Here is a 22,442-nt window from a genome sequence, read left to right on the forward strand (position 1 = left end):
TGATGCGATCTACGCAGTCAAACACTTTTGTATAATCGATAAAGCAGAAGTAGATGGGTGTCTGGAACTCTCTTGCTTTCTCCATGATCCAGCGTAGGTTGGCAATCTGGTCTCTAGTTCCTCTGCCCTTGCGGAACCCAGCTTGCACGTCCGGAAGCTCCCGATCCACATACTTCTGCAGCCTACCGTGGAGGAGTTTCAACATCACCTTGCTAGCATGCGAAATAAGCGCGGTCGTGCGGTAGTTGGAACAATCTTTGGCACTGCCTTACTTTGGAATGGGGATGTAAACTGACCTCCTCCAATCCTTTGGCCACTGCAGGGTTGTCCAAATCTTCTGACATAATGTATACATAATGTTAACAGCGTCATGGTTCAGGTTTTGAAGCAACTCAGCTGGAATGCCATTAATTCTGCTAGCTTTGTTCTTAGCAAGGCTGGCTAAGGCCCATTAAATTTTACTCGATCTTCAGGATGCCCGGCTCGAGATCAGTAATCATAACCGTCTTATGTTGCGTTTGCACATCCGGGTCCTTCTTGTACAGTTCTGTGTATTCCTGCCACCTCTTCTTTATCTCTGAGACTTCAGTGAGGTCCTTGCCTCGTTTGTCCTTTATCAAGCCCAGCTTAGCACAGAAGCTTCCTTTGATATCTTTGATTGTCTTATACAGAGCTCTTGGCTGTTGTCTGTTGACTAATTGGCTGTTGTCCTCAACTGCTTGGTACTGTATGTTCAGGAAGGCATTCTTATCTCTCCTTGCTATTTTTGAAAATCCGCATTGAGAACCTTGTATCTTTCTCTTTCCCCCATAACTTTTGCCATCCTCCTTTCCTCAGCTATTTGCAAAGCCTCTTCAGATACCCAGTTTGCTTTCTTGCATTTCTTTTGCTTTGGAACTACCTGAGTAGCAACTTCTTGTATTATATCACGAACATCAGTCCACATCTCTTCAGGCTCTCTGTCTTCTAGATCTAATTCTTGAAACCGATTCCTCACTTCCACAGCATATTCTGATGGAATTTGATCCAGATCATACCTGAAAGGCCTTCTAGGTTTCTGCGTTTTCCTCAATAAAAGCCTAAATTTGGCAACAAGAAGCTGATGATCGGTGCCACAATTGGCCCCAGGCCTTGTTTTTACTGCTTGTATAGCGCTTCTCCACCTCTGGCGGCAAAGAATATAATCGATCTGATTCCTGTACAGACCGTCCGGTGAAGTCCATGTGTACAGGTGCCTCTTGTGCTGTCGAAAATGAGTATTCGCTATGGTCAGGTTGTTTTCTTGACAAAACTCTACTAGCCTCTGCCCAGCTTCATTTGGCTCGCCAAGACGGAACTTTCTTATAATTCCGGATATTTCTTCACTCCCGACCTTAGCATTCCAGTCTCCTATGAAAAAAAGTATGTCTGATGATGGAGTGCGGTCTAAAAGGCATTGCAGGTCAGCATAAAATCTCTCAACGTCAGCTTCTTCAGCAGTAGTGGTTGGTGCATAGACTTGGATAACTGTTATGTTGAAAGGGTAACCTTGGATCCGAAGTGAAATCATTCGGTCGTTTTTGGGGTTGTACCCTAGCACTACTTTGCCCATTCTTCTGTTTACTACGAGAGCGACCCCATTCCTTCTCCTGGATTCGTGCCCACAATAAAAGATATAATGGTCGCTGGAATTAAATTCCCCCATTCCGGTCAACTTGAGCTCGCTGATACCCAAGACATCAGTGTTCAATCTGTCCAATTCTCGCTTGACGACATCCAGTTTACCTTGCGTCATAGATTTTACATTTCGTGTTGCTATGCGATATATCTCCTTGCAATATCGGACTTTCCGGTCGTTTTCCGACACATCCACAACTGAGCGTCCTTTTGGCTTTAGCCCAACCGCTTCTTTCGTCCTGTAGCTACTAGGAATCGCCCTTTGTTCATCCCCAGTAACACGTGGGACGCCTTCCAACCTGGGGGGGGGGGGGGGGGGGGGGGCTCATCTTCCGGCGCCATACCATTAATGCGATTGTGACTGGCTATAGGGATTTCTTAGCAGGAAATACTGGAGCTGGTTGCCATTAGCTTCTCCAGTGAATCACATTTTGTCAGAACTCTCTATCTTGGGTGGCCATTCACAGCAGAGCTCACGACTTCATCACGTTTCGCAAGCCCCTGCGCCACGACAAGGCAGTGATCCATGGTAATTGCTTACAATTCAATAATTAGACCAAAACTTGAATATAAATGCGTTGTCTGGGACCCATTTACTCAACACAATATCACTAATTGAGAAAAGGCACAGAGAAAAGCTGTAAGGTTTATTGACTGTAAATTTGCTCCGTATGACTCACCCTCATGCAATGATGCAGGTTAGTGGTTTACGTTTGCAATTTCTTGCTTATTTTTGAATCGAGATCTAGCTATTAACCCTTCTCCATACCTGTCGCTTTTAACATCGAAGCATACGTGCCACCATCATCTTAAATCGCTGATGCCGTTTTTCGCGCAAGCAGATTTATTCAAGTTTTCATTTTTTTCCTCGCACTGTAACCGTCTGGAATGATTGTTTATTGCTTTACGTCACAGTTTGATGTTAATTAATGTTGTTATTATTGTTTTGTTTGCCATGTAACCCACCCTGCTTGGACATATACAAGGTTTGCAGCATTTAAAAGAAAGAAAGAAGTCATGCCTATTCCTGTATTTCACACTGGACCACGCGCTTCATCTCTCTACATGTCCTCACCCCAATCACGCCATCCTACAACCTATTTTTCATTATCCAAGTTTCTTGACGTTTCGAGCCCGCTACGCATGCTGAATAGACAAACTTTCTCGACACCGGAGACAAGAGTTGAGAAGCCTGTACTGCTCCTTCCGATTGTAGACACGCAAGCCTTGATCTCCGCACCCTTCTCAGCAGAACTGCGGGAGATACAAAAGCAATCACAAGCGATGGACACGTAGCGAACCTGTGTTTTGTTCCATCCTCGCGTTCCACTTCAGACGCACAACGCGGTGCCGCATTTTCAAGTTCACATCGGCTCCATTAAGATAGCATGTTTTCATCGGCTCCTATCGCTACATCACCATCCACAGAGCCTGTGTCAAGGTCTACACGTGATCACACGCCACCCCATGTAATGAACCTTGCGGTGCAGTTCTTTTCGACGTCATGAGGACACAAACATGCGTACCCGTCTTTTTATGAGCCGTCTGCACTCACGGAATACCTTTGATGTCACCCTGTGCTATTGAGTCTGGCGCCCAAAAATGAGTGTGGGATGTAATTACTGCTGAAGGACGAATCCCAAAATAACAACCTAACAAATGTTTATTCGATCAGTGGTGGCAGCGGAGAAGCAAATGAACGCTACGCTCGTCTCAGTTGTGGAACGAAAAAGCCACATGGCCAAACATTCCAGCCGGGCAGCCTGTTTTTGTAGCCACCGTCACTGACACATGCCTCGAGTGACGCAGCGGTAGCGTTGCGTATTATCGGTGGCTCAGGGATGGACGCTGTGGGTGTACTAGTATTTCCTGGTTCAGTAAATTGGTGTAGGCTGGCTTCAACCGATCGATAGAGACGCGGACGTCGTTCCTGTTAACGCGCAGGGGGAAGGTTTCATTGTCGCGACGGAGAACTGAGTAAGGTCCACTGTAAGGTGGCTGGAAAGGCCTGCGAATGTTGTCGTCGCGGAGAAAAGCGTGTGTGAATGTTACCACATCTTTGAAGACGAAAGGGGCAGTTTTACACTTGTGGGTTGCAGGTAACGGGAGGAGGGCAGCGACGGTGAGTCGGAGCCGGGCGACGAAATCGGTGGGATCTGGTGTCACGGTGGTGGATGGTGGTGCAGCAAGAAATTCGCCTGGGAGACGGAGCGGTTCCCGGTAGACGAGAAATGCGGGTGTAGTCTGAATGTCTGGCTTGAAAGTGGCGCGAAGATCTAGGGCGACGGCAGGGAGGGTTTCGAGCCAGGTTGAGTCTGGGTGGCACATGGCTGCTTTCAACTGTCGGTGGAAACTCTCGACCATTCCGTTGGCGTTGGGGTGGTAGTTGGTGGTTCTGGAGCGCTCAAACCCGATGAGCCCGAGGAGCCTAAAAAGCTGCGATTCGAACTGTCGCCCTTGGTCGAGGATAATGCGGCGAGAGGGCCCAAGACGAGCAATCGAGAAGGCTGAGGCGACGTCTTCAAGATAAATCTCGCGATGGACCATGCTTCAGGCCATCGAGTATACAAATCGATGGCGGTGAGGCACTAGCGATAGGGTCCAGCTGGGGTAAAGTGCCCTATTATAATGGTTAGTGCCTTTAGAGCGCTGGGATTGAATGCAGGAGTGGTCCCAGGTATGGCAATCCCGCTGCATGGAGGGCCGGACATAGCGGTCGGCCACGAGACGTGTAGAGGCGCGTAGGCCGGATGGCTGAGATTATGCCGCTGGTTGAAGAGGCTACGGCGATAGGAATGGGGCACGTAGGCCTGCTTCGTGCTGCTGAGATGTCGCAGTAGATAGTCGTCGATCCAGGTATTGGGACTTGTTGCAACTGTAGGGAGGACCTGCCCTTAATAATTTCTTGCAGTTCGACGCCCGTAGTCTGAACCTCGGCGAGGACGTCAGCTGTTATTTGCGAAGAGCAGATAGCTGCCACATGTGAAAGCTCGTCGGTGACCGCGTTGTCCTTTTCGATGACATGTTGAATGTCGATAGTAAACTGGGCAATGAACGATAGCTGGTTCTGCTGGATCGGTGGAAGTTTGTCGTTCTTTGGGAAAAGGTGTAGGCCAGAGGGTTATCGTCGGTGTAGGTAGGACAATGCTGTGCTTCAAGAATGTGGCGAAAGTGTTGAACGGTTTCGTATATCGCCAGGAGGTCTCTGTAGTTAGCTGGCGAACTCGACGGGGAGGAGGCGTGATGTCGTTGATGGGACTGGCCACAGGAGGGGTTGTTTGCCGTGCTCAGAGTTTCTCTAAGAACGCCAAGGGATGCCAGGTGTTGCCTACGCGTTGCACAGGCGCGGCGTCTGTGAAGAAGTTAGAGGCGTCTGTGAAGAGCCTGAATGGAGCGTCTGGCGCGGGCTGGGAGAGACGTGTAGCGGTGCCGAGAGCAGCTTTGCGATCTTTGAAAAGTTGCGTTAAAGCCGGTGTCCATGTGTCGGGTTGGTGTCCTCGTTGTCCAGCCAAGGTATCATGGAGGGGTGCCTGGTAGTCGGCTGCGTGTGGCAAGCAACGCTTGTAAAAATTCAGCATGCCGAGGGAACGGCGAAGGTCTTTGGCGGTGGTGGGTTGGGGATAATTTTGCAGGTCTGAGATGCCTTGAGGCAAAGGTTGAGTTCCCTTTGATGAAACTTTATTGCCGAGGAATTTGACGACTGAAGCACCGAACGTGCTCTTTGGGACATTGGCGAGTAGGCTGTGGTGATCGAGGCGCTGGAAAAGTAAACGAATGTGTGTGTGGTGTTTGTAGGCGTTACGGGAAAAGACCAACATGTCGTCAACATAGATGAAGCAAAAGTGAAGAGAGAAGCTGAAGAGAATCGTGACATATACTGCCCCTTCTCTACCCTGAAAATCAATTTCAAACGCCGCTGATGCCTGCTGTACTAACGCCTCGTAGACATCTGGGTCTGCCTTTGTTCTTGTTGTTGCGACTGAAGGAAGAAGGAAAACAAAATGCACGGGCCTGCTACTGGCTCCGTGGCTGAGCCACTTCCACTGCCTTGTGTGGACAGAAGAGAAGTTAGAGAAGAAAGAAAAGGGGAGAAAACGCGCGTTGCAACAGCCGTCGTTCACCACTGGAACGGTAGCGTCTATTTGCTGCGTGGTGTGGCGTTCGAGGAAGCGCCAATTGAAAGGCACCGCACGGACGCCTGGATGGAACGCCCGGCGCGTTAAGCTTCGTATATGCATGTGACGGGATAACAACTTTATTCTTCCACCAGATGAGGAGGCCACCCTACCCCTCCCCACCCCCCAGTCCCCGAATCGCCTGGTGACGTCATGACCTCTCCTGACGGTACGTCGTGCGCCCAATGTCGAACACAACCAGCATTTCATTGACCGCATCAAAGTTCAACGGCGTTCTATAATTCGTTTACAGGAAAGGAAAGGTGTAGTATCTGCCACTTGCGGAATCCCGCTATCATCTTCATGGTAGACACGCGGAATTATGAAGAGCGTTTCACGATCCGGGGCGTGGATGTGATCGACGGGTTGATCAAAATGAAAAAGTTGGAATACATCGCTTAAGCCAAAGGTAGGCTAGTGAGTTTCTGCCTGTATGTACTTTGTTGACCGGTAACGAATAAAAAGCCTGGGCGCGGCACAATAGTAAAGCGCTCGGCTGGGGATCCAAGGGATTGAGGTTCGATTCCCGGTGAAGACAAGGCCTATTAATTTATATTGCCAGGGGGCGCTCAGAGTGAAAAACGACGTTGAAGTGAATCGGCTCCGGACTCGCAGGACGTACCTAAACCTTGGACCGCGTAATTCTACCTGTGCCGGCTCTGTTAACCTAGCCCCACTCGCCAACACCGTGACAAATCTGGTGGAGGTCAGGTCTGGTGTCCCGTACCCCTACGCTAAGCAGGAGTGCTGGTCATATATTCGAGAAAACGCCCGTTCACCGCACTAGCTGCAGGCAACGAGGCCTACCACCTGAATTTTCCCCCTCGGGCACGACTACCAGTAGCCACGACGTCGTCGCAATGCCTGGCGCGACCCCCACCTACGTACGTTGCAAAACCCCCGCGTCTCAAAGACCTTTCACGGGGACACCTATGAAGACGTCGACGACTGGTTGCAACACTACGAAAGGGTAGCTACATTCAACCTCTGGGATGACGCCGCACGGCTTCGAAATGTATATTTCAGCCTCGAAGATGGCGCTCTGACGTGGTTCGAGAACCATGAAGAGCAGCTGTCGTCTTGGAGTGAGTTCAAACGTCATCTTGCGGCAACTTCCGGAAGCTCAGATCGCCGCGAACGGGCCGAACGCGCTCTACACACTCGGATCCAAATGCCTAACTAAACCGTCGCGGCGTATATCGAAGACATGACGCGCCTGTTTAAGCGTGCGGATCCTACGATGTCCGAGGACAAAAAGCTGCGCTACCTCATGCGTGGCGTCAAAGAGCAGCTTTTCGCTGGCCTGGTGCGCAGCCCGCCGAAAACTGTTGCAGAATTCTTTGCGGAAACATCCACTATAGAGAAAGTGCTTCAGCAGCGAGCTTCGGCACGGGATGGCACCATCCACGCCGCCTCCGTCTCTGCTGAGTTCCCATCGCATAGCATGGACACATCGGCGCTACGTGAGCTCATACGTTCCGTTGTGCGCGACAAACTCCGACTGATGTATGGCACACCTCAACCAGCTCCTTCCTCCATTGCCAGCGTTGTCCGCGACGAGGTGCAGCAAGCGCTCCGGCCTCCATTTCCAATCAGTGAACCTCGCCCTACTCCTCCTCTTGCACCACCAGAGTGTCACCGCCCTACATACTCCCAGGTGCTGCAATACTCTCCGCCCTCATCGCCGTCCCTGATTCCTCCGAACGTAGCTGGGCCGAAAACAGCAGCCCCCGTGATCCAGTACGTCACAGATTCTCGACCGCCTACACGGAAAGCAGACGAGTGGCGTACCCCCGAGCGACGGCCGTTATGCTTTCACTACGGCGAACCGGGTCATGTCTATCGGCGCTGTCCGTACCGTCGACTAGGTCTCGAAGGGTTTTCCGCTGATTCTCCGCGGCCTCGCTACGGCGAACGGCCTCGAGCCGTTGAAGATTTCGTCAATGATCAGCGCCGGATCGTTCCGTCTCGTCTGCGACTATCTAGATCACCGTCACCCAGGTCTCGCCCGTCGCCATCTGCTACGAGTTCCTCATGGGCAGTGCAGGGCCTCTCGCCCAGTCCCCAGAGGGAAAACTGAAATCAGCGACCTTCGGGGGTAGGCTCGCTGGACATCGCGGCGCGGGAGACCCCCCATTGATGCGGACACGGAAAGACTATGCATTGACATTAGAAAAGTCCGCGGTTACCGATCATAACGCCACCTCGACGCCACCACGACGCACCTGCAACGACGACGAATTGCCGGTGGAACCGACGACGAAACGACGCGCCCGCAACGACGACGAATTGCCGGTGGAACAAACGACGCAACCACGCACCCGCAACGACGACGAACTGCCGGTGGAATGGACGCTGCAACAACGCATCTGCAACGACGACGAATTGCAGGTGAAGCAGACCGCGTACACCGACGCAGAGCCCTCAAAGACTCAGAAGCCTGACATTCGCGAGCAGATTTCGTTTTACATACCCGTGGTACTGGATGGTCGCCATGTTCGAGCTCTGTTGGATACTGGCGCTGATTATTCTATTTTGAGCAGCCAGTTGCCACAATTCTCAAGAAGGTTTTGACTCCGTGGGCTGGCACAAACGTTCGCACCGCAGGTGGTCATCTGATTACTCCTCTGGGCATGTGCACGGCCAGAGTTCAAATTCAAGAATCAACATTTGTGGTAAGCTGCCTTGTTCTGAAAAGCTGTTCGCGTGACCTGATTCTGGGCGTAGATTTTCTTCGTGAATATGGCGCAATTATTGATCTCCGGAATTCTAAGGTCTCGTTTTCTACTGAGAAAGCAGTGGCCCTCAGCGGTGCAAAGCAACCACTCAATGTGCTTCGAGTTTATGAGGACAGTGTCACTCTGCCACCCCGAACCAGCACCTTCGTTAATGTCAAATGCAATGCCCTTAACGATGGTGACGCAATAGCCGAAACTAACGTATCGTTACTGTTGACACAAGGAGTCTGCGTGGCCCGCAGTTTGATACATCTTCACCGTGGTCAGTCCAAGGTACTTGTTACAAATTTTTCGCACGAGTATCGGCACCTTTTGCGTGACACTCTGATGTATCCGAGTGCTTGTCCACAGAAACCGTGCCACCGCCCACATCCCTCGACAATCTCGATGTCAGCTCAGAGCTATCGGTCAGCCAGCGTGACCAGCTGTTTTCATTGTTACTCGAATTCAAAGAGTGTTTTGCATCGTCGTCAAAAGTGAAACTCCCATCGCCAAGCACCAGATCGTGACGTTCGATAATGTGCGCCCAATCCGCCAGCACCCCTACCGCGTCTCTTCGACCGAGCGCGAAGTTATTAGGTCACAAGTTAAGGAAATGCTCGAAGATGAGGTTATCCAGCCTTCCAATAGCTCGTGGTCCTTCCCGGTCGTTCTAGTTAAAAAGAAAGACTGCACGTTACGTATTTGCGTCGATTACCGCAAACTGAACGCCGTAACCAAGAAAGATGTCTACCCCTTGCCGCGGATTGACGACTCTCTCGACCGCCTTCGGCGTGCAAAGTATTTTTCGTCCATTGATCTAAAAAGTGGCTATTGGCAGATTGAGGTCGATGAGCGAGATCGTGAGAAGATGGTCTTCGTCACACCCGACGGCCTTAACGAATTTAAAGTTCTACCTTTCGGCCTGTGTTCCGCGCCGGCCAGATTTCAGCGGATGATGGACACTGTCCTCGCCAGCCTTAAATGGCAGTGTTGTCTAGTCTACCTAGATGACGCGGTGGTCTTCGCAGAATCATTTGCACAACATCTTCAGCGCCTGCGGTCAGTACTCGAATCCCTTCGATCCGCTAACTTGACACTTAAGCCACAGAAATGCCACTTTGGCTACCGAGAGCTTAAATTTCTCGGCCATGTCGTCAGCGCCGCCGGCGTGAAGCCCGACCCTGACAAGATTGCTGCTGTTGCGGAATTTCCGATTCCACGTGACAAGAAAGCTGTTCGCCGATTTCTCGGCTTGTGCAGTTACTACCGGCGTTTTATCGATAACTTCGCTGATCTCGCTGAACCGCTGACTCAGCTCACCCGGGGAGACACCCCTTTTGTTTGGACTCACGAACAAGAAGCTGCTTTTGCTGAGCTGCGTCTCCGTCTCCAATCGCCGCCTGTTCTAGCCCATTTCGATGAGCAGGGGGAGACAGAAATGCACACTGACGCCCGTAACATTGGCCTTGGGGCGGTTCTCGTGCAACGTCAAGAGGGTGTTGAACGAGTCATCGCCTATGCCAGCCGTACTTTATCCCGCGCCGGGACGAACTATTCAACTACTGAAAAGGAATGCCTCGCCATTATTTGGGCTGCTGCGAAATTTCGCCCCTACCTTTATGGTCGCCCATTTAAAGTGGTCACTGACTACCATTCTTTGTGTTGGCTGGCCAACCTGCGTGACCCATGCGGCCGCCTGGCGCGATGGAGCCTTCGCCTACAGGAGTTCGATCTCACTATTGTTTATAAGTCCGGGCATAAGCATGAAGATGCTGACACGATCTCCCGCGCGCCTGTCGAGCTCGCTTAACCAGACACGGATGACGCTGGCAGTTTCCTCGGAGCTGTTGATGCTTCAGATACGTCACATCAGCAGCGTGCAGATCCAGATTTACGAGCACTGATTGATTATTTAGAAGGTCAGCCAGCCACCATACCTAAGTGCTTTTCTCGGAGCCTCTAAACTTTCTGCCTGAGAGGTGGTGTGCTTTATAAGCAGAACTCTAGATCCGAGTCAAGAACCTACCTCCTCGTGGTACCCACAGCTCTGAGAGAGGAAATCCTTTCCGCGTGCCATGATGAACCAACATCTCGCCACTTGGGCTATTCGTGCACACTTGCTAGGATACTACAGACATTCTACTGGCCCAACCTTGCCACTGTCGTTAAGTGCTATGTCAAAAGCTGTCGGCAATGTCAGCGTCGGAAGGTTCCGCAAAAAAGCCTGCGGGCCTCCTCATGCCCATAATGCCACCACGAGCACCATTTGATCAAGTCAGCATGGACCTTCTCGGTCCTTTCCCTCGGTCCTCTGGTGGCAACCGTTGGATAATCATCGCCACAGACTATCTGACTCGCTATGCCGAGACCAAAGCGTTACCTAGTGGTACAGCGTCTGAAGTTGCCCATTTCTTTGTACACCAGATCATACTACGGCACGGTGCTCCTACCTGTATTACTACTGATAGAGGGACTGCCTTTACTTCAAAAATGATGGCCGAAGTCTTTCATCTCAGCGGTACGGCGCATCGAAAAGCTACTGCTTACCATCCGCAGACCAATGGGCTGACGGAAAGGCTTAATAGGACCATCGCGGATATGCTGGCGATGTACGTCGACGCCCAGCACAAGACTTGGGATGCGATCGTACCATATGTGACGTTCGCATACAATACGGCAGTCCAAGAGACTACACGTTTCACGCCGTTTCGCCTCGTTTACGGCAGGGAGGTTCGGACGATGCTGGACGCAATGCTCCCTTACCAAACAGATACCGAACTTTGTTCTGACGCCGAGCAGTTTGCCCAAGATGCTGAGCAAGCACGCCAACTAGCACGCGTCCACATCACCCAGCAAGAGGACACGGATTCACGCCGGTACAACCTCCGCCACAGACAAGTTTCCTACAACACCGGGGACCAGGTGTGGGTGTGGACTCCTGTTCGACGCCGCGGCCTTTCAGACAAGCTAATTTGTCGCTGCTTCGGACCGTATAAAATCGTGCGACGCATCAGTAACGTCAATTACGAGGTGCTCCCGGATGGATCAGAGCGCACAGGCCGTCGGCTACCTCGTCCAGAGACAGTTCATGTCTTGCGATTGAAGCCGTACTTTGCACGGTGACTGACAAACTACATCTAAGAACTTTTTTTTTGAGGGGGGGGAGGTTGCTTTTGTACGCTTGTGTGCACGTGTAACTGTGTTCGTTACGCTTAAGGAGGGGGGAATGCCAAGGGGCGCTCGGAGTGAAAAACGACGTTGAAGTGAATCGGCTCCGGACTCGCAGGACGCACCTAAACCTTGGACCGCGTAATTCTACCTGTACCGGCTCTGTTGACCTAGCCCCAGTCGCCAACACCATGACAATATTTAGCTCTCGCTCTCGAAACGAAGACACATTTGCTAACGACAGTATGGCATTAAAGGCTTTCGCCTTGAATGTGCGCAGAGTGTATGTCACAGGAGCATTTCTTTGTCGTTACAGCAATTGGCAATTGTTACTGGTGCTTGGGTACTCGTCTTCTGGCTGCTGTTCCGTACTGTCGGGTTCCTCCATGTCGGCCACCGCAATGAGCATTGGCTCGCCGCCAGAATACTAACCTTCCCACCGGCAGCCACACAATAGGATTACAGACCTTGACCTTGTCTTTGGACATTTGTGTGAAGTACTCTATGCACGCTCGCCACTGCTGTGCGCGGCTCCCGCTCTACAGGGGCACACCTGTAGCCCCTAGCGCCACGCTCGGTGCAAGCCATGGCGTGGCGCCAAACAAGGAAGTTGGCAGGAGGCCCGAAAGCGCGAGCGGCACAAAGAAAACGTCAGTTAGAGCCTTAGCGCCGTTGGAGCTGGTTCTTCCTCATATTAGCTCCTACAATAAAAAATGATAACATGTGCCTAAAAGCTAAAAATAGACGTTCTCCTTGCCGAATGCGTAATTTTAGACTTTAGTGGGTCCATGAAGGCACTACTACAACGTTGAGAAGCAAGCTATCAAGCCTGCTTATACTTCGAAAATTAGTCTGTTTCAATTCAAATTGACGTGGATGTGGAGACCATGCTTCGCATGAGCTGTATTTCACTCAAATGTTTTGTCAGAGCGCAGCTACTACGGTCCCGTTCTTGGCTTGAGCGGCGTCCCCATCGGCATAACCAATCGGCAGCTATAGGGTGGCCCTGAGGAGTAGCTATATATAGGGTAGCCTTTGAAAGTCAGCACTAGACAACTCGTGATGCAGTAGTTTTCTCGACGTTCCGCAACCTGCGATGGGCATCCTGGACGCAGGAAGCTCACACAGAGCAGGAATGATAGCGCTGGATCCTGAGGTACCCCTTAAAACTATCGCCACATATACCTAAAAATAAAGCTTAAGTGCAACCGGGGCACGGTGCCTAGAGCGGCCACCTTACTGCAGGTGACAAAGGTCAACCTGGGCCTGCTGCTCGTCCTGGGGCAATCGTCAGCGGTCATATGGAACACTGACATCTCGGAAAACTTGAACGTTAACGTAGGGCTCCTGAGGGGCCCCTAACGCTTCGGCCTCCAATTATAGACAGGCTCTTGTTTCTCAAAATAACGGCTTGAGAGGCTAGTTGGTGCATGATCGTATTCAGATATGTGGCGCAAACAAACACAAACACAGGAGAAGATCCACAACACACGCGCACACTACCAACTGTAAGAAGAACCGGAAAACACTTCCTCTTCTCCACTCAGGCACGTCTCAACTTCCTCTTCTTCTCATCTTCCTCTTCTTTGCCAAGGGGAAAATGGCACTCTCTTCCTCGCAGACCATAACCTTGTCCAAACATGGCGGTGACCAATCTCTTCTTCCTCTTCTTCTATTCTTCCTCTTCTTTACCAAGGGGATAGTGACACTTTCTTCCTCTCAGCCCAAAAAACATCGACCAAACATGACAGTCACAAATTCTATACTGTCTTGTAAATCCACACCTCTGCATTGCCCAGTAACTCCTACCACGCTGGACAGGCAAATATCACCACATAGTCACAAGTCATACACTAAAAACACCACCACACAAATACAGCAAATACAGTAGGACATGCCCATCTACACCCCATAACTTAAGTAGTCCCTATGTATTGAGAAACTTTATCTTGCCAACATCTAAGAAGCCACGAGGCCCATGTACTTGAGGGGACAAAATTCTGCCAACTCCCATGGCCCCAAAAACGTAAGATGAGTCCAAGAATAACAACTTTAGGCCAAGAATAACAGCTTGAGGCCCGATAATAATCTCGTTCTTTGCATAACTCAAGAGGATTGCTCAATAAAATTAAATTCTTTTCTACGTAAACTCAACGAAGCTTCACTAATGCATCTCTCATCTTTCTTCTGTATCCAATACGCCTCTAAAATTTCGCGTGCCATCTTATCCCGACTCTTGCCTAATATGTTTAGCCTGCTAAAAAACGGCTCACACTTGCACTTTTGGCAGTGCAAGGCTAAATTTGACCCTTTGCCATTTTCTATGGACTTCTCATGCTCCCTCACTCTATCATTAAAGGGACACTAAAGACAGCCAAAGATGGTATGAAAATCTAATAAACTACATTTGGTGACACTGTCGCCCCATATCCGGAAGCAAAAAATCGAATAATTGCTGAGATATTGCGATAAGAAGTTGAGGTTTTTTCTTGTTCCCGCCGGTGGAATTCAAACTGTGGCCTCCAACTACGTAGTTGGAGTTGAGTGACGCACACTATGACGTAAGCGGAGACTCCGTGATAGCTAGCGAGCCGGCGCGGCCCGCGGCGTCGCATCCCTCAAGGGCCAACTTGGCAACAGCGTACTCGCAATGACGGCCTCAGCCGAAATAAATAAAACGATGAAGAGAGTAATTTACCGAGCGATGGGCTCATAAAGGAAGAAAAAAAAAACGGAGCGCTTGTAATGCACAATACTTTACATGTTTCTCAAGCTTTTGCGCTCCTTCTTGCACTGTGTATAAACAAACCGAGCCCTCGGTCATCGCAACGCTTCCTGACATGTTTACATACAAATAAGATTTAGTTACCAGCAAAATAGTGTCCTCGATGCTGCGCTTGTCAGTTTTGAAGCTTCGTCGCACTTTTTTCCTTCAAGGTTTGTGCTACAGCTCCGTGTTCAGCGAAAATTACGTCCACGGTAGCAGAACATGACCGAAGTGCCGGCGCCACTACATTTGCCAGCGCTGTGAAATTCCACATGTTAAAATGGATCCAGTGCACAATATAGTGCGCATCCAGAACATTAGTTGCAAGACGTGAGAGCAGGCAGCATGCGCCGATGATCAAGAAGTTGTAATTTTTAGACCGGCAGCAGAAACACTTTATTGTAAATGGGGCCATGACATAAAAACTAGAAATATTTCGAAGGTTCTTGTGGCGCGGCGTAGCCGAGCGGTTAGCGCCGAATGTTACGGAGCAAGCAGTGCCGAGTTCGAGTCTTACCGCTTCTGTCGGTTTTCTTTTTTTTCTTTTTTACAAATTGATTTTTTTTAACTTTTTGTAATGTATTTCTGGTGCTTCGTTATTTTTAGTTTTTACATTTTACCCGAGGCCCTTTTTTTCGCCGGGCGACGAGCGCAATATATCGACGCTCTCCTTGGTATGAGCGGCAAGTATGCCCCTTTTGTTTACGACGCCTGCAAATAGCACGTTGAAGGTCTTGTTGACGCAGTATATGTTGGTCAGATGTGCCATGATTTAGTGAACAATTGAATGATAATGCGTTTTTCCTTCGGTACATAGCATATGCATGCTTTTCGTGGCGTACGTAGCTGCAATCAAGCGGTCAGGTCGCAGTCGAAGCGGCAACGGCGGCGATTTGTTGGCGCAGAAGTGTGAACGAAGGAGTGTGTCGGCGGTAGCGGATTTCGCTCGCTCGTGCCTCCGAATGCTCAAATGGGAACCATCAAGGCGCATCTGCTGCTCCAAGCTCGTAATTCAGGCGCTGCAGGTTCAAACAAACTACCGAGTGCGCACGAAATGCCTGAGCCGAAACATAACCAAAACTGAAGTGGGCGCCTGTGGCGCCTCCAACTATATATTTTTGTATTTGCCTTGCAACGTTTACGTTGTCTTTTCGCCGTCGTTTACGTATGATAAAAGCGTGTTATCATGTTTGAGAAAAAACGTACTACTGCATTCAAACATGCAACGTAATTCGCATTTGTCAGCCTCCGGGATCCCTAGCGCGTCACGTGATTTGTTGTTGCGAGCCTCGGCCGTTTGGCTGTGGTGGCGATACCTGTAATTCTGTTATTCTTCTTTACTACCTTATAACAGCTCTGTTTTCAGTAAGAGTGGTCTTTTTGTAATCAGGAACTGGCATTCTATCGATGCAACCCCACTTCCTTTCTCTCTTTAGTGTCCCTTTAATACATCTTCCTGTTTGCCCAATATATAAATTACCGCACGTCAGAGGAACCTCATAAATAACCCCCACCCGACATCCAATATAACTCTTAACATGCTTCTTATCGCATTGCCCTTTGTTTTTTCTTCCTATTATTGCACATAACCCACCCAGTTTATTGGGGGCAGAAAACACAACTGGCACCTCAAACCTACTAGCCACTTTTTTCAGGCAGTGTGCCTTGTGGTAGAGCATCCGCCTCGCATTCGGGAGGTACCGGGTTCGATCCCTGGTGCCGCCGGTTACCCACCGGTTTTTAAATGGGTACAAGCTTTCCCCCGGCCTGGTGCTCGGCTCTCTGGGGTGAAATGATTAGGAAAAGGGGCCACGGCCCAAATAGTTGCGCCGATGTGGCAGTGATTCGTTCCGCCATCGGACAACATAAAGACCGCCTTGCGCGGCAACAGCCCATTATGTGGCCCTTTTTTTTCTTCTTGAACCAACATTTTGGTTCATGGCCCCTTTTCCCAAGCATTTCACCCCAGAAGAGCCGAGCACCAGGCCGGGGGAAATCTTGTACCCATTGGAAACCGGTGGGTACCCGGCGGCACTGGGGATCGAACCCCGTACCTCCCGAATGCGAGCGGATGCTCTACCACAAGGCCACCGCTTAGGTTCTTGTTTGCCTACAATAAAATGGCGAGAATAGCAATCTACATACTTAAGGATGTGTCTTCAGTAGCCAACGGACTTTTTGGCATTTCAGGTGAAGTTGGTGAACGGCGTGGTGCAAAGTTGGTCATCGGCTTGCTGGTAGTGGCTATCCAATTCTCATCTGCCAAGCTTACCAAAGAGATATCGTACACTTCCCGCGCAATAAAACGCATTAATCGTGGATATATTCAAATATCCCTGCATATATCGCTCATCACTATATCACTCACACCGACGTTAGCAATAGGAGGACTAAACGAAGATGTAAAAACAAATAAGAACTTCATACCACATATTCGCGAGAAAATCTCATTCCTATCACCTGTAACTCTTCCGACTCCTATGACGACCTCGTGAAGTAGTTGCACAGACTTTCTCGGTCAAAAAAAAAAAAACCATTTTGCAGCTAGTATAACATACCGATAACAAGGCTTACTTAACCCACGCTCAATGACTGGCACAAGAGTGCCACTTGAAGAACCACCAGGAGTGGAAAATAACAGATGCTCTTTAACTGTGTAACGTGCATGTCTACATGACGTCTTGCCTCAATGTTGTACAGAATCAAAAGGCGTGCAAAGCTGCCCTCAAATTTCGCAATACAGTGTTTCGTAATCGTTGGTGTACTTCTTTACTACAGTGAACAACAGAGATTAAGGAGGTGAAGTTTTCTATCATCAATGTATTCTGATGGGTTACACAGATTATGGAGCTTGATATCAATCGCGAACAATGCCTTGTCTACAGCAAATATTTATGGTCATGACGTGTTGAGTTAGGGCATAGAGCGGTCGCTGAAAATGCGGTTGCATTGTTTCATTGATGTCGCTTCACGTCTACTGCACGCAGCAACGAGGACATGCTGTATGTGCTGGGCTGGTGGTTCGCGCAGCAGTTCACGGTGATCGCTTCGCTGGATGGTGGGGTCGCTTCGTACGGCAGTGCGGTGGTGGCGGAGTCCAACCGGCCCCTCGACTGCTACACGTTCGCCGAGAGCCGCTTCCGGCGACAGCTCTTCCGCGAGAGGGCGCGCGCTTCTCTCGGATCGGCTGGGATACAGCAGGTCGAGGAGTTGCTCGAACGTATTCGCAACGCCACCATCCAATTACTCATGTACGCGTACATCACATCACATAAGTACCTGCCGCCACTGATCGCGCATACAGAGCTTTTTGATAAGACCGATTGGGAAATTCCGCTTCAAGATATGGCTGGCTTGGTTTGATCTGGAGTTTAGCGTCCCAAAGCAGCTCAGGCTATGAGAGACGCAGTATTGAAGGACTCCAGAAGTTTCCGCCACCTGGGGTTCTGTACAGTGCGCTGACATCACAGAGCACAAGGGCGCATAGCTTTTCGACTCTACCAGAGGGCGGCCGTCGAGGCCCGGATTCGATCCCGGATCATTAGGCCAATAGTATAGCACTCTAACTACAGCGCCACCCAGGCGGGTTTCAAGAGTGACTAGCTTCGGTATGCATTTTTTGGGTGTTTATGAATTGGGCGCCATCTACAAGTGGCCAATGAAAGCTATCTGCCATTGCGGCTTTTGCGTCGTGAAAAATCGCTTTTTCCTTTTTATTTTTCCTCTTGATCCCTACGGCTGTTAAGTGCAATAAGTTATCCTATTGCACCTTTTCAGCTGATTTTGCATGCCAGGTGGTTGTACATTTGTCAGCAATCTGGAAGCTTGCAACTTAGAAGTAGTTTACTTTAATGGCCGCAGGAAGTTTCACAACGTGTAGTATTGAAGAGCTCTGCGCGTATCACCCTCCCTTCGATAGAAGTGATACTGTCTGAGCATCATGTAACATGAAGCCCCAATTAAACATGCCATCCTTTTCCCGTTTATTCTTTTTTGGCGATGGCCGAAGTAGAGCAACGTGGCTGAGGTTGACCATAACCTCAGCTGACATGCAGTTATAATAATTTTTAGCGACATGACTACAGTCTAGCAGAAGGCGAACATTCCGTGATTTGGACCCCACGAGAATCTTCCCCTCCTTTCAGCCTTCCATTTGACCGGTTCCGCAGGGATGAAAAAGCATGCCACGTCGAGCATTGTAAGCAAATGAACTAAACGAGCTAGGATAGCGCGTGGTCAGCTAGAACGTTGCCTACTTGCCACTAACACTTGCAACTGTAACATTGCTTCCATGCGAGGCTCTAGACAGGGCATTGAACTTGCATTTTACTTACCATGTATTTTGTCACAGGAGTGCTTGTTATTTACTCCAGCGCCCTTAATCGCACATTTAGGACATGCCAAAGCGCATGTTTAATTCTGTGGCCTCTGAAGAGTTAGGTGTGCTGCGCTTGCAATCCACACGAAGGTTGTGTAACGAAACAGATGTTTCGAACAAAGCTCCTGACCCCCATACTGTTGCAGGTCGCTACCCTGGTTCGACGAGGAGGCTCGCAAGGAAGGCGCTGCTATAGTGGCGGCCACCAGGTTCGAGTCACGAGAGTGGGATTTCAAGTATGTTGGCGATGGCGAACAAAAATGCTTATTGTAAAGAAGCTTGAGCAGAAAAGTTCATTTATTCACTCTCACAACTCGTGCAAACAGACCGATGACGTTATATGCCTGTATCCGCCGCGTATTTGGTCCTCCTCCTACCGCGACTCTAGAGACACTACCAACTCGAGACCTTTCACTGGCACTCCCTGATCCTTCAGGATATACCATAAGGATATACCATATACACTGCCTCAATACAAGCTATAAAAGCCAATCATACTGGGTAAATTTCTGAAGAACTACAGAATGAACTACACAGATTTCTTACCAAACTATACGCCCCCACACTCTCACTCTGAGGTGAATTGCTGGCCAGGGTTGAATCGAATCGCAGGCAATGAGGTAGTGCGTCGCCTCACCGCGCCCGCGGACTTCAGCACCGGACGCTTGAGATTCCCTGGCTTTACACCTACGTGGGACGCTACTCTTCACTACGAAAAATTAATTTTCACTATGACAACATTAGGGAAAGTCTTCGCACACTTCCTCTTCCCGACAAATTACTCACTATCACGAAAATACGCATTCTTCGACGCATATATCTAAATAAACTCTTTACTCCTGCTGGATTATTTCTCTACCGCATCAGATATTCTCCCGCATGCCTGAATTCTTCCAAACCGTATGCTAACTCAGAACACGGCATGATTTCCTATCCTGTTGCAATTTAGTCACCTCACCTTCCGCACCCTTCTGTCCTAACGTGACGGACTTGGTTAGCGTCTGAAGAGCTGAAAGACCACTTGGCCTCGGTGACCCTGGCCCGGGACATTCTCGACGTTTAATACTGCGTTTCATTAAAGTTGTTTCCTGCTTCTCCTAGATCATATTGTCACGGTGTGAAGTCTGGTCAGAAGACACCGCGGGATACAGGAGTCACAGAGGTCAGAAGTGCACAGAGCGGCAGAAAACTAGCAGGCCCGCTTCAACATGAGAACTCAGCGCAGAGGGTAGACAAAGACTGCACCGTGTCAGTATGCTGTGAAGTAGCGTGTCAGTTATGTGTCGTGTTCGCGCTTCGTCAATGTAGAAAAGATGTACGCGCTACTGTTAACTTTGTTCATTAACCAGACAAGAGGGTGCGACCAGCGTCGGCCGAGGCGAAAGCTGAACTTGCCGGCTGAAGAACGGAGGGAACGCACGTTCACAAAATGGGACTTGCTTTCCCGAACAACAGGAGAGTGAGGGAGCCCGCCATGGGGGGCGTCCCGCTGGGCGCGGACAGGGGGCGAGTTCTCGCGGCGATGCGCGGAGAGGGGTGCCAGGGTCTGTCCATTAGCGCGCAGTGCACTGCTCCGGTCAGAACAGAACGGACGAGAACACTGTACTTTGAACACTACACTTCCTTTCCCCTTAAAAAGTTGCATAATAGCGTGCAGGGGGTCGGCGAGGACGCATGGAGACGCACTGGCTCGGTGCGCACAGGAAAGAACCACTTGTAGGCAGGATGTTGCCCGGAGAGCTCTAAAGCTTCTTCATAAGGCATGCCATTTTATTGGCGACGAGTTGCACCTCCTCTTGCCGACACTTCATGAGGGCGCGGACGCCAGGGCGTTTCGTTTTTGTTTAGTTGATTGTAATACATATACTGCAGAAGTTTTACAGAAGATTAGGCCGAGCTATTCTCTTTCAGCTCGAAATGTGTCATGTTCAGTCCAGTTTTACCGCTCTATTACCTGCCATTGTGTTTGGTAGAAGTACGGGAAATATGTCGGCCACTTTTGGAGGAGCCGCTTCCAAGGGCTTAAAATATAAAAAAAACGGAGGCAGTGGTTGTTTGGGGCATGCAAAGTTGGGTCTAGTATAAATGACGAGTTTCCTGTGCGAGCTAGCGAGGTGTGTTCATAGTCATCCATAACCACCTTAGGTTTGGTGGGATGAGAGTAATTGTACCTAACGGAATGGAATGGCAGTTAACACGTCGTGTGAACATTACAGGATGCGCTGTGCTAATTTGTGCAGTTCAGTTTATTAATGCGAAAGCATTACTTCGCTACGTTCACAAATTTCTGTCCGCAAACTGCGTCCGCAGAACATGTCTGCAAAACCGTGTCAGCAGCAGTTGTGAGTAATTGATAAGTGATAGAGGTTAATGAGTGGTGTCAATCGATATAGGGTGACGTATTGTTGTGTCCGAAAAAATAATTAGGCCAATAAGTTAATTAGGTATGTAGAGGCAAAACACGCAATAGCGTGTCCGCAGCAGTTGTGTAATTGAGAAGTGGTAGAGGTGTATGAGTGATGTCAATCGATAGAGTGACGTAACGTTGTGTTCAAAAATTAATTAGGCCAATAAGATAAGTATAGGCAATTAGAGGCAAACACAGAATATCGTGTCCGCAGCATTTGTGAGTAATTAAGAAGTGGTAGAGATTAATGAACGGTGTTAAGCCACAGAGGGCGACGTAATGTTGCGTCCGTAAAAATCATTAGGCCAATAAGGTATTAGGTAATTATTTAGAGGCAAAAAATGTAAAGGAGAAAATGGTCTCATTAGCCAATGGCTTGGCGCCACACTTAAATGTATCAAATACTAAAATAGTTAATTAATCAATCAATTAAGGTGACGTCAAGGATGTGACCACGCAACCTGAAGTCGAGGCAAAAAAGGGCATAGGAAGGGATTGGCGCGCAATTTGAAAGTACCAAAGACTAAATTGGGTAAACAAGAAGTGAACTATGTGAGGTATAGGATGCGACGTCACGCAATCGGAAGTAGAGCCGGAAAAGGGCATATGAAGGAATTGACGCGCAATTTGGAAGTGCCTAAAGTCTAAAATGGGTGAACAAAAAGTGAACTAAGCAACTAAAAGCAACTAGAAGTAACACACAGTAGCATCCGTGCTTTCAAAGTACTCAATGATGCTGATTCTGCAGTGCTCTTAAATGTTTTGTAGGAATTTACATGCGTAACGTATTGACCATGTAAGCGTTGTTTACAGTAATGCCCAATAGGTCGTGCTCAGAGCAGCCCTGGACAGGAATGCAGTCGCTGAATGGCGTATTTAGGATCCCAGTGCGAACGTTGCAGCTAGACTTATCATATCTTATACTAGTGGTCGTGGTGGGGAAGAATTTAGATACCAACAGCCTTTTGGCTTCGTATCTAATGTTCAGCTGGATGAATAGTTCACGCATTTTGGTGTCTTGTTTACATTGCTGTTCCTTTTCTGCGATAACACATGGTTTCGATACCATATACTGTATCTTTTGCACCAAAGCTACTGTATTTTATGCGAAAGCTTCCTCTGTCATGAATTACAGGGAAGATGAAAGATAAGCTTGATGGAATGTGGACAG

General features: G+C 49.3%; 1 protein-coding gene across 1 annotated transcript in view; it reads left to right on the plus strand.

Annotated features, from left to right (window-relative positions):
- The window catches only part of LOC146193925 (membrane metallo-endopeptidase-like 1), a 62,421-nt gene that overhangs the window by 33,483 nt on the left and 6,496 nt on the right, over nucleotides 1–22,442 (plus strand). Inside the window, exons 6-7 of the mRNA XM_084600655.1 lie at nucleotides 17,474–17,737; nucleotides 19,011–19,100. Of these exons, the coding sequence (XP_084456781.1) occupies nucleotides 17,474–17,737; nucleotides 19,011–19,100 (354 nt within the window). The remainder of the gene's footprint in view (nucleotides 1–17,473; nucleotides 17,738–19,010; nucleotides 19,101–22,442) is intronic.

The sequence above is a fragment of the Amblyomma maculatum genome, chromosome 4 (genome assembly GCF_055883805.1).
Source record: "Amblyomma maculatum isolate TAMU_Amacu chromosome 4, ASM5588380v1, whole genome shotgun sequence".
NCBI classification, from domain to species: domain Eukaryota; kingdom Metazoa; phylum Arthropoda; class Arachnida; order Ixodida; family Ixodidae; genus Amblyomma; species Amblyomma maculatum.